General features: G+C 40.5%; 1 protein-coding gene and 1 pseudogene across 2 annotated transcripts; one reads left to right on the top strand and one right to left on the bottom strand.

Annotated features, from left to right (window-relative positions):
• Positions 1-1,102: 1,102 nt before the first annotated feature.
• On the top strand, positions 1,103-3,439 carry LOC139579728 (endonuclease domain-containing 1 protein-like; annotated as a pseudogene).
• LOC139578993 (T-cell ecto-ADP-ribosyltransferase 1-like) lies at positions 2,483-15,316 on the bottom strand. 2 transcript variants are annotated; one of them, XM_071407163.1, is made up of 5 exons: positions 14,963-15,316; positions 10,753-10,772; positions 10,219-10,306; positions 6,786-7,492; positions 2,483-4,286 (listed from the first exon to the last, which is right to left on the bottom strand). In XM_071407163.1, the coding sequence occupies exons 3-5, from the start codon at positions 10,276-10,278 to the stop codon at positions 4,154-4,156; spliced, it is 900 nt and encodes a 299-aa protein (XP_071263264.1). In that variant the 5' UTR covers positions 10,279-10,306; positions 10,753-10,772; positions 14,963-15,316; the 3' UTR covers positions 2,483-4,153. The 2 variants fall into 2 exon arrangements, with proteins under 2 accessions (XP_071263264.1, XP_071263265.1); XM_071407164.1 differs by lacking the exon at positions 10,753-10,772.
• Between the last annotated feature and the right edge of the window lie 1,700 nt (positions 15,317-17,016).

Here is a 17,016-nt window from a genome sequence, read left to right as displayed (position 1 = left end):
TTTTTTTATTTAATTTAGAAAAGTTTTGAAGTGATAAAAAGACGCCTGTATATTTTTTATGTATGTTTTATGTATTTTTTATAACAGTGCACATCCCTAGCAGAAAAATAAACGGTTTTTTTTAGCATAGAATTAAGCAGAAAGATTATGGCTCTAGATTTTGCAAGACAAAGTGTGTGCGTGTGTGAGAGAGAGAAAGATGATGTACAGTATCTAGAGAGTAACAGGAAGTGTTTTCTCTGATGCTACAGACCTCTGAGGGAGTGAGACAATTCAACGGACTGTTAAACAAGTTCAGAAGGTGAGACTGAAAATCTAGCAAATTATTATTTGTATATTCAATTTCTTATGGTTATTTACAAATCGATGCAATAGCCCAAAGTTCTCTGTATCGAGCACAGGAAAAAACTCTCAAACAAGGAAATGAAATAGGCTAGTGGCAACTTAATTAAGAAACAATACTAATGTGTCATGCAATCAAGGTATGCATTTAAGGAAATACACTGCTAAAGTATATGGTCACAAATTAACAATATATTTGCAGTGTGTATGATTATAGGATAATCAAACTGTCACGTCTGCTCCCGCTCTTCCCTTTCCCTGGCGCTTGAGGGCGCCAGATTACCCTGCATCACACGCTCCTGCCATCTATCACCCACACCTGCCTTCCCTCGTCACTTGCATCAGCATTATTGGACTCACCTGGACTCACTTATGTCCTGTTAACTTCCTCCCCTATTATTGTCAGTTCACTAGCTCTGTTGCGTCATTGTATTTGTTTCTGACGCTGTTCCTGTCTCGTCTCTGTCCGTTATAATTAAATGTTTTACTCCCCGTACCCACTTCGTCTCTCCAGCGTCATTCCGTGTGACACATACAGCAACATGATCATTTAGCAACCTTTGACAAGAAATAAGAAGCAGGAAGTCAACCTCTAGATGGGGTAGACTACAGTTAACAGGGACTATAATGTTTTAGGAACTTGGGTGGTTTTCATAACCTGATTTTGAGTTGATTCTACTAATACAGTTATAATGTAAAGGTAACATTGCAATATATGTTCATCCGTGATGTTTTTCTCCACAGGGGCACAGCATGGTGACTGTCCCTCGGTCTCCTCTCCTTGTTGGGGGTCAGAGGGGAAGTGGCTCCAAATTTCGACAACTGTAAAGATACTTTCTTCAGAAATACCTCCAGTGTCCGGTCTGAATGTAGCTCTCCACACTCCGCTCGAGCCCAACACACAGGGCTTTGCGAATCCTGCGCAATGTTACTCTGCTTAAAATGCTTCTTCTCCTGCATACATCTGTCAGAGAAACGGTAACCACTATCACTTTGCCACTCTGTATGACCGTGGCAGGAGGATCCCTCTGTACTCTACCTATGAAATGGATATCGAAGGGGTCCCTGGTAGAGGGGTCCATAGTTTATTATGAACCCCAGGTTTGCATTTTACATTTTCATTATCGCCTTTTTTAAATGTCCTATAAATTCAGTCCAGCAGCCATTAATGTGACTGGCACAACTACAGAATGATGCAACAAATTAGTGTAGTTTAAATATTTACAGTAGAACAGGACATTAGCTGTGGAGCAGGTTAAACGATTGAATTCATGCAAGAAGCACTAGAAGGTACTATTTCGTACATTGTAATTTCTGACTAAATAGCAGTAGCCTAGAATACCAGTAATATATTAATGGGTTGTATTGGACTGCTACCACAAAGCTTGATGTGGAGTGACTAATTTGTAAATATTTGTATTTTTCAGTTTATGCATTCTGCCCTAACACTACAGCAAATGGATAAGAAAGAATCCTTGAGTGAGATCAAGAAATACAACCAAAACAATGGCTGCAGAGAACGCTCTCCACAATACCGACAGAACTAAAAGCTGGGCTGGAGTCAGGCTCTCGATGACAACTTTGGCTCGTTTGACCGCGGGCACCTAAACACTGCAGGACACCATGAAGGAGAAGCCTCCAAAGCCACCATGACTCATACCAACGTAGCTCCGCAAGACAGGATGATCAACACCGGGCCATGGAAGAGGTACGAGAAGAAGCTTAAGCAGAGATACATTGCGCAGAATTCGCTAAGCCCTGTGTGTTGGGCTCGAGCGGAGTGCTACATTCAGACCGGACACTGGAGGTATTTCTGAAGATAGTATCTTTGCAACTTCCCCTCTGACCGCCAACAAGGAGGAGACCGAGGGACCGTCACAATGCTGTGCCCCTGTGGAGAAAAACATCACTGATGAACAGATATTGCAATGTTACCTTTACATTATAACTGTATAAGTAGTAGAATCAACTCAAAATCAGGTTATGAAAACCACCCAAGTTCCTGAAACTTTATAGTCCCTGTTTACTGTAGTCTACCCCAACTAGAGGTTGACTTCCTGCTTCTTATTTCTTGTCAATGGTTGCTAAATGATCATGTTGCTGTGTGTCACACGGAATAACGATGGAGAGACGAAGTGGGTACGGGGAGTAAAACATTTAATTATAACGGACAGAGACGAGACAGGAACAGCGTCAGAAACAAATACAAGGACAAAAACAATACAATGAAGCAACAGAGCTAGGGAACTGACAATAATAGGGGAGGAAGTTAACAGGACATAAGTGAGTCCAGGTGAGTCCAATAATGCTGACGCAAGTGACGAGGGAAGGCAGGTGTGGGTGATGGATGGCAGGAGCGTGTGATGCAGGGTAATCTGGCGCCCTCAAGCGCCAGGGGAAGGGAAGAGCGGGAGCAGACGTGACAGTATGATTATACACACTGCAAATATATTGTTAATTTGTGACCAGATACTTTAGCAGTATATTTCCTGAAGTGCATACCTTGATTGCATGACACATTAGTATTGTTTCTTAATTAAGTTGCCACTAGCCTATTTAATTTCCTTGTTTGAGAGTTTTTTCCTGTGCTCGATACAGAGAACTTTGGGCTAGGCACTCTGTCCACATCCCTCATAGGTATGACAGTCATTTCCCCTCAGACATATTACACAACCTAAATATTACGAGGTCATACATACTGTTTGTCTGGACTGTCAGGTTATGAGCCTTACATCATTAATTCAATGTACATGCTTATCACCCCAATGTTAGTAAAGTCATTTCCAGCTGGAAAAGCTTACTACATTTAATTATCTAAACATTTAATAAATCAATCACTCCCTCTCACCCCATCTCAATGCGTAGATGCAAAAGGTGTCCTATACAACACTCAAAAATGCTCAACTTGTTTCTTTTTTCGATAACAAAACAAGAGGAAAATTAAATTACATCTATGAAAACTGGACACCACCCACAGTCAATTGTTGTGATACCAAAATATGTGCTAAATGCATACCACAATGTTTAAAACGTATTTTCTAATATCTATTCACCATGATATTTTTTTTATACAAAAACAATAAAATGCAAAGAAATACATTTTTCAAGAGAATATCATTATGCTAAGAGGGGTTTGACAGGTTGGCGCTTTGTCACATTTGATGAATATCTATGTGTCTGTGTGCACTGATATTACATACATGCAAGTGTGTGTGTCTGTGTGTGTGTGTTTGTCCTTTTCAATAGATGCAGTGAAGAGGTCATTGGAACTCAACCAAAACAATGAAAATGCCATGGAAACGCATGGGGGAAAAGATGTCGTGGGGAAAAGATTCAGAATCTCCTCAATGGCCACAAGCAAAATTAGCCTACATTTAGGCTATTGTTTGTGTGTTTCACACTATGTTGAGGTAAAAATCTGAGAATAATGCTGGTATGGATGTCAACCCGAATACATGTTGATGTCATCATCACCAAGAAACTGCATTACAGTTAAAAAACGACTTACTACCACCATCGATTTCTCTATGCTATCTATGCTACCAGTCTATACGAATGGGAGTTAGCCTTTAGCAGTCACTTCTACTAAACCTGAAAGGGACTATTTCTAAATGTTATGCCGTGAAAACAGACAGATCCAAATCAAACTTTAGTAAGCACATTCAAGGCATGTTACAATACATAAAAAAATGATAATTTGACAAATATCTATTTTGTTAGATCAGATTGGTTGAATGTGCGTCCTATCCCCCACGGTCTGCGTTCCATTGACTTCTTTACCACATCTATTATCATTCAACACTTTAGTTTATCAGAGATGATCAGTCCTGGTGATCAGGGAGATAGAGAGAGATACAACCACAAGAACAGACAGGCTACTGCCAAGCCATTGAGTAGAGGAGCCTTTAGGGATGATTGATGGAGGACTCGCACTTGTAGGAGATCTGGTGAGACAAGCCGACAAAGACAGACGTTCATTCTCCAAAGAATAAGGTAGACATTTTAAAACCACTTGACTCTTGTGTCGTCTACTAGAGGTCGACCGATTAATCGGTGCCGATTTCAAGTTTTCATAACAATCGGAAATCTTTTTTTTTCTTCTTTTTTTTTTACACCTTTATTTAACTAGGCAAGTCAGTTTAAGAACACATTCTTATTTTCAATGACGGCCTAGGAACGGTGGGTTAACTGCCTCGTTCAGGGGCAGAACGACAGATTTTTACCTTGTCAGCTCGGGGGATTCAATCATTTTATTTTGTTGAATTTTACCCTTTTCTCCCCAATTTCGTGGTATCCAATTGTTAGTAGTTACTATCTTGTCTCATCGCTACAACCCCCGTACGGGCTCGGGAGAGATGAAGGTCGAAAGCCATGCGTCCTCCGAAACACACCCAAACCAAGCAGCACTGCTTCTTAACACAGCGCGCATCCAACCCGGAAGCCAGCCGCACCGTGCACCTGGCGACCTGGTTAGCATGCACTGCTCCCGGCCCGCCACAGGAGTCACTAGTGCGCGATGAGACAAGGATATCCCTACCGGCCTAACCCGGACGACGCTAGGCCAATTGTGCGTCGCCCCACGGTCCGACAGAGCCTGGGCCTGGGCGCGAACCCAGAGTCTCTGGTGCCCTAGACCACTGCGCCACCCGGGATGCCCAGAGGATTCAATCTTGCAACTTTACAGTTAACTAGTCCAACACTCTAACCACCTGATTACATTGCACTCCACGAGGAGCCTGCCTGTTACGCGAATGCAGTAAGCCAAGGTAAGTTGCTAGCTAGCATTAAACTTATCTTATAAAAAACTATCAATCAATCATAATCACTAGTTAACTACACATGGTTGATGATATTACTAGTTTATCTAGCGTGTCCTGCGTTGCATATAATCGATGCGGTGCATATCGTTGCTCCAATGTGTACCTAACCATAAACATCAATGCCATTCTTAAAAGCAATACACAGAAGTATATATTTTTAAACCTGCATATTTAGCTAAAAGAAATCCAGGTTAGCAGGCAATATTAACCATGTGAAATTATGTCACTTCTCTTGCGTTCATTGCACGCAGTCAGTGTATATGCAACGGTTTCGGCCGCCTAATTTGCCAGAATTTTACGTAATTATGACATAACATTGAAGGTTGTGCAATGTAACAGGAATATTTAGACTTATGGATGCCACCCATTAGATGAAATACGGAACGGTTCCGTATTTCACTGAAAGAATAAACGTCTTGTTTTCGAGATGATAGTTTCCGGATTTGACCATATTAATGACCTACGGCTCGTATTTCTGTGTGTTATTATGTTATAATTAAGTCTATAATTTGATAGAGCAGCCTGACTGAGCGGTGGTAGGCAGCAGCAGTCTCGTAAGCATTCATTCAAACAGCACCTCCGTGCGTTTTGCCAGCAGCTCTTTGTTGTGCTTCAAGCATTGCGCTGTTTATGACTTCAAGCCTATCAACTCCCGAGATTAAGCTGGTGTAACCGATGTGAAATGGCTAGCTAGTTAGCGGGGTGCGCGCTAATAGCATTTCAAACGTCACTCGCTCTGAGACTTGGAGTGGTTGTTCCCCTTGCTCTGCTTGGGTAACGCTGCTTCGAGGGTGGCTGTTGTCGATGTGTTCCTGGTTCGAGCCCAGGTAGGAAGCTTGGCAATACTAAAGTGCCTATGTAACAGTTTAACTTTAGACCGTCCCCTCGCCCCGACACGGGCGCGAACCAGGGACCTTCTGCACACATCAACAACTGACACCCACGAAGCGTCGTTGCCCATCGCTCCACAAAGGCCGCGGCCCTTGCACAGCAAGGGGAAACCCTACTTAAAGTCTCAGAGCAAGTGACGTAACTGATTGAAATGCTACTAGCGCGTACCCGCTAACTAGCTAGCCATTTCACATCCGTTACACCTATAAGAACATCCAATAGTCAAAGGTATATGAAATACAAATCGTATAGAGAGAAATAGTCCTATAATTCCTATAATAACTACAACCTAACACTTCTTACCTGGGAATATTGAAGACTCATGTTAAAAGGAACCACCAGCTTTCATATGTTCTGAGCAAGGAACTTAAACGTTAGCTTTCTTACATGGCACATATTGCACTTTTACTTTCTTCTCTAACACTTTTTTTTTTGCATTATTTGAACCAAATTGAACATGTTTCATTATTTATTTGAGGCTAAATTTATTTTATTGATGTATTATATTAAGTTAAAATAAGTGTTCATTCAGTATTGTTGTAATTGTCATTATTACAAATACATGTTTTTTTTATTTATTTTTTAAATCGGCCGATTAATCAGTATCGGCTTTTTGGTCCTCCAATAATCGGTATCGGCGTTGAAAAATCATAATCGGTCGACCTCTATCGTCTACACCTGTTTGGTAGTTTAATGCTGTCATATCTTTTCGTTTACATAACCTGGCCTCACCTGGGGAAGAGGTAACAGTCGCGGATGCTGTCAATGCTGTGAGTCCTTGAACTTGTCAAAACGATCTCTCTGTACTTGTGATCTTCATTGCTTACATTCTTTACCTCAGCCACCCTAAACACCTCTGCTGGGGATATCAGCTGATCAATGCTGTCTGAGACACAACTGTACTCATCAATGTTGACTACAGTGCAGGAAATAATGTTGAAAAGGATCCCACTGTCTGAAGCAGCTTCCTCCGCGTCGGAACGTTTGGCCTTGGTTGTGGTAAACCTCCCAAATCGCACTTCTGACCCTACTTGTGCCTCATACTCTTTGCTTGAGCCACGAAACACAGTTCGGCAGTTCTCAGTCTTCAAAAGCCTCATGGCATCCATTAGAAGGAAGTGGAGGGATTTGAACCGGAAGTTGCCGTTATAGAGATTGACATTCCCACCCTGAGTCTCCACTGCTTGGTTGAAAATCTTTCTGAACATATTTCCCCCATGTCCATAAGCCACCAATGCATCTGTGTGTTGCTTGACGCCTCCCGGGATTAATTTTGTACACTGCTTTGCCTGCCAGGCAGAACTATACTCTATACTGCCTTTCAGTTCTTCTTCCAGCAGACCCCCTTCCACAACCTTCTTCAACATCTGCTCCCGACAGTGAGTGTACTGGTCATCCACGGCATTAGGAACCATGTCCATTACCTTTGCCTGAGTCACCTGTAATATTAAAGAGAATTGTTACATTTTTTAATACAGGTAGTATCACAGTGTAACAATTTATAGCACTCAATATTTTATGACAATACAATTCTAATTTGCCAAGTTCAAATTCAAGCATTTTTCAATTGAAGTACATCAAGGCCAGTTCCCAGACCAAGAGTAAGCCTAGTTCTTGACTAAAAATCATGCTACATGGAGAGTCCAGGAATAGGCTCACTTTGGATCTGGGAAACCGGCCCAGAAGTCTGTCCTTACAGTATGGCTGGTTCAATCAGTGGTGTAAAGTACTTTTAAAAAAGTACTTTAAAGTACTACTTAAGTAGTTTTTTAGGGTGTCTATACTTTACTTTTTACATTTTTGACTACTTTTACTTCACTACATTCCTATAGAAAATATTGTACTTTTTACTGCATACATTTTCCCTGAGAACCAAAAGTACATTTTTAATGCTTAGCAGGACAGGAAAATTGTGAAATTCAAGCACTTATCAAGAGAACTCGTGGTCATCCCTACTGCCTATTGTCAGGCAGACTCACTAAACACAAATGCATCTTTTGTAAATAATGTTTGAGTGTTGGAGTGTGCCCCTGGGTATAAATACATTTTAAAAACAAGAAAATGGTACTGTCTGTTTTGCTTAATATAAGGAATTTATTATTTATACTTTTACTTCTACTTTTGATACTTAAGAATATTTTAGCAATTACATTTACTTTTGATACTTAAGTATATTTAAAACCAAATTATTTTTTACTCAAGTAGTATTTTACTGGGTGACATTCACTTTTACTTGAGTAACTTTCTATTAAGGTACACTACCGTTCAAAAGTTTGGGGTCACTTAGAAATGTCCTTGTTTTTGAAAGAAAAGCAATTTTTTTGTCCATTAAAATAACATAAAATTGATCAGAAATACAGTGTATGTAACGGCTGTCTAATTCCTCCTCCTCGGATGAGGAGGAGGAGTAAGGGTCGGACCAAAACGCAGCGTTGAATGAAGACATAATGAATTTATTTACAGACAGACGAAGACGGTAAAACTCTTAAACAAACTACAAAACAACAAACGACGTAGACAGACCTGAACTTGAGAACTTACATATACACGAAGAACGCACGAACAGGTACAGACTACACAAACGAACGAAAACACGAAACAGTCCCGTGTGGTAGACACAGACACAGGAACAATCACCCACAAACAAACAGTGAGAACAGCCTACCTTAATATGGTTCTCAATCAGAGGAAACGTCAAACACCTGCCTCTAATTGAGAACCATATCAGGCAACACATTTAACCCAACATAGAAACACATAACATAGACTACCCACCCAGCTCACGTCCTGACCAACTAAACAAAGTAAAACAAAGGAAAATAAGGTCAGGAACGTGACAGTGTAGACATTGTTAATGTTGTAAATGACTATTGTAGCTGGAAACGGCTGATTTGTTATGGAATATCTACATAAGGTATAGAGGCCCGTTATCAGCAACCATCACTCTTGTGTTCCAATGGCACGTTGTGTTAGCTAATCCAAGTTTATAATTTTAAAAGGCTAATTGATCATTAGAAAACCCTTTTGCAATTCTGTAAGCACAGCTGAAAACTGGTGTATGCTGATTAAAGAAGCAATAAAACTGTCCATCTTAAGACTAGTTGAGAACCTGGAGATTCAGTATTTGTGGTTCGATTACAGGCTCAAAATGGCCAGAAACAAATAACTTCAGTCTATTCTTGTTCTGAGAAATGAAGGCAATTCCATGCGAGAAATTGCCAAGAAACTGAAGGTCTCATACAACGCTGTGTACTACTCCCTTCACAGAACAGCGCAAACTGGCTCTAACCAGAATAGAAAGAGGAGTGGGAGGCCGGTGCACAACTGAGCAAGAGGACAAGTACATTAGTGTCTAGTTTGAAAAACAGACGCTTCACAAGTCCTCACCTGGCAGCTTCATGAAATACTACCCGCAAAACACCACTCTCCATGTCAACAGTGAAGAGGTGACACCGAGATGCCGGCCTTCTAGGCAGAGTTGCAAAGAAAAAGCCATATGTCAGACTGGCCAATAAAAAGAAAAGATGGGCAAAAGAACAGACACTGGAAAAAAGTGTTACGGACAGACAAATCTACGTTTGAGGTGTTCGGATCACAAAGAAGAACATTCGTGAGACGCAGAAAAAATTAAAAGATGCGGGAGAAGTGCATGACGCCATCTGTCAAGCATGGTGGAGGCGATGTGATGGTCTGGGGACACTTTGGTGGTGGTAAAGTGGGATCTCAACCCTATTGAGTTGTTGTGGGAGCAGCTTGACCGTATGGTACGTAAGAAGTGCCCAACAAGCCAATCCAACTTGTGGGAGGTGCTTCAGGAAGCATGAGGGGAAATCTCTTCAGATTATCTCAACAAATTGACAACTAGAATGCTGAATGTCTGCACAGCTAGAATTGCTGCAAATGGAGGGTTATTTGACAAAAGCAAAGTTTGAAGGACACAATTGTTATTTCTATTAAAAATCATTATTTATAACCTTGTCAACGTCTTGGCTATATTTTCTATTCATTTTGCAACTAATTTCATGTTTCTAAGTGACCCCAAACTTTTGAACGGTAGGGTATCTATACTTTTACTCAAGTATGACAATCGGATACTTTTTCCACATCTGGGTTCTATCATTTCAATCTTATGACACAAAAAAATGTGTTTGGTCAAAATTCTTACCCTGTGAGAGAGCACAGCAACGAGGATCAATATGAATGTCTTCTCTCTCTGGCCCTGCATTTTCCCAGCAATGGCTGCCTTGTGTGTTCTGGTGACCAATGAATGAGGGATTGAGAGGAGATGGGACAGATCAGAGATGAGAAACAAAATGCAATTGAGAATAAATTACATTGTGAGGTTATAAATAGCAAACAAGAATCTTAAATTTACACAGACATAATTTTACTGTATGTTTTACAACATTTAGGGGTCTTTCATAACAAAATGTCCAGGCAATGTTTAACTTCACAAATAGTACCCCTTCTCACAGGTATCATTCTGAAAGTTGTCGTATCTACTACATAGATATTTTCAGTGTGGTATGTTCCTAGACTCAAGTGTAAGTAGCCTACAGCTGTTTTAATTGAGTAAGTTCTACTATTAATCACTCAAACTATAGGCCTACAATTCGCTGTTATAAAAGGCCTTAACACCTAACAAGCATAACATGGGACAATCAAAATAATACATGAAAGATAAGATTTGGACACATACCTTCAAAGTCGTGTGGTGCTCTAAATGTAATGAACAAACATAGTCAGACTCTGGGAGTTGGACAGATAGTTGTGAGTTGTGTAACAATGGCACTGCATACGGCTACAATATGCATTACATATTTTACTAGTCAGTTTTTGTTTTTATTAGAGTAGATGTTGTTCGACTGAATCATGAATCGAGGCATCTCTATCTATGACAGTCTGCCAGTAATACCATAATTGGGGAGGACAGGCTCATAGTAATGGCTGGAACGGAATTCATGGAATGCTATCGAACACATCAAATACATGATTTTAATGCGTTTGATACCATTCACCGCATTCCAGCCATTATTATGAGCCGTCCTCACCTCAGCAGCTTCCTGTGATGCTATGGCATTTCTGTCTGCAACGTTCCACATTTGCATACTGATCGTGGCTTGGTATGGAGCCCTTTCATTCTCCAGCGTTTCACAAACTTGACAAAAACTTGACAAAAGTGGTTAATGTGAACCTAACTCACAGTTAAAAAATGTAAAGAAAGCAATCCAATGTTATTTGTTGCCTAGACTTTAATGCAAATGACACTTGAAAAAAAAAAAACATTAATATTGCAGTTAGCCATTATAGCCTTTATAATAGAACGCTTATGACCATTACATTTACATTTACACAAGGGCAAGGAGTCGTATACCAGTTAATACTATAGCGAATTGGTTAGGTTACTAATGTTAGCTCACATGATGTTAGCTGTTTAAATTTATTAGCAAGCTAATCATCACACCATAAACTCAATTATTTATCAGATAAATTGGCTAATGTTGCCCAACATTTCTCTGGCTAGCTAACGGGTCCAGCTAGCAAGATACTTAACAGTGCTAATACTTGTTCACCAGTTTCTCCCTCACCCATAGGCGGAAATCCCAGGGGGGACGGGGGGGACACGACCCCCCCATCTTGGGAAAAATATGATTTGTCCCCCCCAATATATCACTGTAAACATAACTATGTAATTTCAATAATATTAATAATACGCAATGAAAGCACTTGTGCTGATTATAGACACTTAATAGCGCGTTTAAGTTTCAAAAGATTGCGACCCCCCCCGCCCTTTGCCTCACAATGGTTTGATCCACTGCCAGTTCTTTAGCTGGCAAGGTAATAGAGGGTTCGTAACTACTGTCCGAAAGGGACATGTACGTAACTGACGTGAGGTTAATCCAGTCAATCCATAGCAGGTCCATAGCAATGTTATTTATTTATTTTTATGTTGGCAGGGTTCACACACTAGCTGAATTTGCAGAGCTAGCGCGCAAACTAAAGCAAACATTAACTATCAAGCTAGCTAGTACCTATTCCATTTATGTGGCGTCGTCAAAGATGGAATCTTTGCTATCATCAGTTTATTCCAAGATCAGCATGCAGCTGTAGTGCTTCGACGTCCCTGTGATAAGGTTAGCGATAAACTGAAGTCCAAACTGAACAGAACAGAACTACACTCTCTTCTACCATTGTCTTAAATATATATAATGGTCTCGTTGCAAAAGATAAATTGTCGCTAGTGAACTTTTTTTATTTTATTTTATTTAACCTTTATTTAACCAGGTAGCAAAGATTATAGCAAACACACAGAAACGGAATTGGTGCTCGCTAGCTTTACAAATTCAGCTATTGTTGGAAGCCAGCCAATATGAAACAAACTATTTAAATTACAAAAGGTTGCAGCATGTGTTGTGTAAATGTGTGTGTGTGCAGCTAGGCCAGCCAGCCAGCCAGGTAGAAAAATGGCGAACATTTAGAAGAAGTCGGACATCAAGAGTATTTGTCAGTACACCAAAACGCATAGTAAGAACTCTAGTATCCTAATATCTCAAAGACTAGTTGATAAAATGTTCATAAGAAAGAAGTGAAATGCTAATGGAAATGTTTCACAATGATGTCATTAGGCAGAGCAGGCAACAGATGGCACACAGACAGCAGAGCTGGGGACAGATATGCAGGGACAGACTGGCAGACAGGGAGTCTCAGGTAAGTTTGTTGAGTCTTTGTTTGGCAACATTATGAAAGGTTCTCAATTTTTTTGACTTGTAAAATAGGGACATAATTGGAAAATGCCATGGATACCCCCACTCTCAACTTAAACTGGTGACTAAACTAAGATTTATTTACGGCAATGGTATTGCTGTTGTGATTAATTGTGTAGTTTTGGGTACCGGTAGTTAGGAGTACGGCAAACACCTTATTTATTTTCTAGGAGACAGACTGAGTCAGTTAGGGTAGTGAAAGGGAAAGAGCCAGGGAGAGAGACTTCAGAGGACAGTGTCACAGCCACGGCAGGACCAAGTGTCACCCTTGTTGCCAGCAGCACCAGTATAGGGGACAGTGGCACAGCATTGTCCAGTTACCACAGTGATGGCACAAAACCATATCAGCCACACCTACAATTTATAGAACCGCAAACTCTTGCCAACAGAGTGTTGACGTTTCAAGAGAGATGGTTTCGCGATTTCCCCTGGCTACATTATAATCCATCAATAAAAGGAGTGTTGTGTTTTCACTGTAGCCAAGGGTTTTCAAGCCAGCCATCTTTTGGCCAAAGAGCTGATGCTGCCTTCATTAGTGCAGGATTTAGGAACTGGAGAAAAGCCATTGAAAAATTCACAGCACATCAAAATTGCCAAACCCACCGCCACTTTGTAATTGTAACAGCACACCAGCTAAATCCAATCAGTGTCCAGTTATGTCCAGCGCGTGGGGTAAACAGCAGGATGACGCAAGGCATTGCTTGATGAAAATTGTTAGTTCGGTGCGGCATGTAGTAAGACAGGGACAAGCCTTTAGAGGCCACACGGATGACAGTGGGAATTTATACCAGATTTTGAAACTTAGGGCAGAAGAGGATGATCCCATTTTACTGAAGTGGTTAACAGAGCGTACCACAATGTACACAGGCCCCAAAGCACAGAATGAAATTCTGAACATCATGGCCAATAGTCATTCGAGGCATTGCAGCTGAGATTAGGTCTCTTCCGATTGTACAATTTTCATTAATTGTTGATGGTACTCAAGATGTCTCTGGTGTTGAACAGGAGAATGTCTGTCTGCGTTATGTTGACCATGACCATGTCCCTCACAAGGAGTTTATTGGGCTATACAGGGTGTCGGAGACAACAGGCGAGGGCATTGCGAAAGTGCCAACTGATGTGTTGTTGAGGAAACCCGCAAACATATGCTCGGTTCTTTTGTTCAGTAGTGTGTATAGCAGTGGTTCTCAACCTTTTTGGGGTACTGGAACCCCTGCATATTTTGAGGCAAGGCAGGCAAGGTTTTGAGCGGTCCTCAGGGACCTCCACCCCCTCTATATTATATGTAAACTTACTGGAAACCTTGTGGTACTGACTACATTCATTACACTTTTTTATTTCACGGACCCCTTGCAATTAGTCCATGGACCCCTGTTTGAGAACCCATGGTGTAATTGATAGTTGTTCTTTTGTTTAGTAGTTTTCAGTACACTTACAAATGATTTATTTCATGTTATTTTATTTAAAATTGCATACTTTGTGCGACATACTTGTCCATAGCTGCTGTTTGAAGAGTTGAGACACTGACTGAAGGATATTTTGTTTCATTTATTTGGGTTTTTCATTGAAGTAGTTATTTTGCTTTTAGAACTGTACTTATTTTAAGCTTTTTGTTCTTGCAAAGATCTTGTAGTAGACTCAGGCCAGTGGCACATATTTAATGACTATATAAATGTATCAGAAAAAGTCAAATTAAAAGGTCAATTCAATACGGAGACCAACTTTGTGATGGTTCTCAATGGAGATTCTTTTAGATGTGATCACACCATGTTCATTGTATTTATGAAAACTACACCCATACAGTGTACAGTACCATTGTCACCTACTGACCTTTCTTGATATTGCTGGTTGTAAGTACGAATACCTGCATACATACTGGACTGGTAAGGAGCACTGCTATAACTATTATTAGTAGTAGAATTATAATGATTTAAACATTTGAACAAGTTGGGAAAACCCTTCAGTTAACTACTGTACCTATCAATTATCCAGTTGTAGGAATTATGGTTCCTCAATATACATTTAACAACGTATGCTATGTGTTACAGCACTACTTTTGGTGTCCCCCTCAGGAATTGCTCTTGAGAAAATTTAATGTAATTGTCCCCTCCAAGGTTGATCTCAGATTTTCGCCCCTGCCCTCACCTCAAACTTTCCAAAAGCCAGTAGTTTTTCGGTTACAGCTCATGAAGTACGCTTCATCAACTTCTCACCCAGGCTCCGTGGTCAGGTTTCTAACCTAAAGTTACCTCTTCGTTATCGTTCAGGGGAATTGCTGCTGTAATTGACAAGCTGACTTTCCGGAGGCGCGCTGATGCTGTAACTAGTAAGTTGGTTGTCTCCTCTTTCTTCAGTAGCGTGCTGCGCTGCATTCTGCTGTTATGTAACGATTGGCTCAGCCTTCGTCAGTAGTGATCCAAACCCACCCCCAAACCGTTCTCATCGGATCTACACGAATTACGTAGGTCACCTATTTTGGTTTAAAAACGTCGAATTTCGCCGAAAGGTGACTAGTTTGCATACCTGACAAAGACCAGGTAGGTTTTCCAATGTCTTGCAAAGAAGGGCATCTATTGGTAGATAGGTAAAAAAAATATTTAAAAAATAAGCAGACAATGAATATCCGTTTGAGCATGGTGAAGTTATGAAATACACTTTGGATGGTGTATCCATACAACCGGTCACTACAAAGATACAGGCGTCCTTCCTAACTCATTTGCCGTAGAAGGAAGGAAACCACTCAGGGATTTCAGCATGAGGCCAATGGTGACTTTAAAACAGTTATATAGTTTAACCACTCAGGGATTTCAGCATGAGGCCAATGGTGACTTTAAAACAGTTATATAGTTTAATGGATGTGATAGGAGGAAACTGAGGATGGATCAACAACATTTTAGTTACTCCACAATACTAACCTAATTGACAGAGTGAAAAGAAAGAAGCCTGTACCGAATAAAAAATATTCCAAAACATGGATCCTGTTTTCAACAAAGCACTAAAGTAATACTGTAAAAAATGTGGCAAAGTAATTACATTTTTGTCCTGAACACAAATTGTTATGTTTGGGGAACACCCAATACAACACAAGTAAGAAAGTACCACTCTCCATATTTTAATGTTATGGGTATGCTTGTAATCATTAAGGACTGGCGAGCTTTTCAGGATAAAAAAGAAACGTAATGGAGCTAAGCAAAGGCAAAATCCTAGAGGAAAACCTGGTTCAGTCTGCTTTCCACCAGACACTGGGAGATGAATTCACCTTTCAGCAGGACAATAAGCTAAAACAAGGCCAAATCTACACTGGAGTTGCTTACCAAGAAGACAGTGAATTTTCCTGAGTGGGCGAGTTACAGTTTTGACTTAAATCTACTTGAAAATCTATGGCAAGGCCTCTAAATGGTTGTCTAGCAATGATCAACAACCAATTTGACAGAGCTTGAAGAATTTTGAAAAGAATAATGGACAAATGTTGCACAATCCAGGTATGGAAAGCTCTTAGAGACTTACCCAGAAAGACACACAGCTGTAATCGCTGCCAAAGGTGATTCTACAAAGTATTGACTCAGGGGTGTGAATACTTATGTAAATGAAACATATCTGTATTTCATTTTCAATAAATGTGCAATAAAATTCTAAAAACATATTTTCACTTTGTCATTTTGGGGTATTATGTGTAGATGGGTGAGAGAAAACAAATATTTAATACATTTTGAATTCAGGCTGTAACACAACAAAATGTGGATTAAGTCAAGAGGTATGAATACTTTCTGAAAGCATTGAAGCCTAGCCAGAATCCGACTGGACGTCATTCCTTGGAAAAATCCAGGAGAGCTCCATAAAAAAAAAACTAATGCCAACAGTTTTATCTGAGTGCACAAATCAGTATGCCTACCTACCAAAGTCCAGCACTACTACCGCCCTTGTTAAAGCCACACACTCCTGGCTGACAGCTACAGACTCCAAAAAAACAACAATGGTGAGGGTGTTACTTGCTGATATGTCCAAAGCCTTTGATTGAGTAGATCACACAAAGCTCCTGCAACATCTGTCTGACATTGAACTGTGTCCAAGGTTACTGGCCTGGCTCCACAGCTACACCACAGGAAGAATGCAGAGTGTAATGGCAAATGGCACTTTTAGCCCTTGGTCAGAGGTCACCTCTGGTGTGCCACAAGTGGGTGTGGTTGCAAGATATCTGT

This window comes from Salvelinus alpinus, chromosome 6 (assembly GCF_045679555.1).
Source record: "Salvelinus alpinus chromosome 6, SLU_Salpinus.1, whole genome shotgun sequence".
Lineage (NCBI taxonomy): Eukaryota > Metazoa > Chordata > Actinopteri > Salmoniformes > Salmonidae > Salvelinus > Salvelinus alpinus.
The sequence above is the reverse complement of the archived record's forward strand: the minus strand, read 5'-3'. Positions and strand labels throughout refer to the sequence as shown.

What these genes read in the sequence shown, in the direction of transcription:
- LOC139578993 (XM_071407163.1), bottom strand. Translation starts at nt 10,278, where the DNA reads ATGCAGGGCCAGAGAGAGAAGACATTCATATTGATCCTCGTTGCTGTG. An exon ending in TTGCTGTGCTCTCTCACAGG is followed by an intron (nt 7,493 to 10,218) that starts GTAAGAATTTTG and finishes TTAATATTACAG; the next exon opens with GTGACTCAGGCAAAGGTAAT. An exon ending in GACTGTTACCTCTTCCCCAG is followed by an intron (nt 4,287 to 6,785) that starts GTGAGGCCAGGT and finishes TTGTCTCACCAG; the next exon opens with ATCTCCTACAAGTGCGAGTC.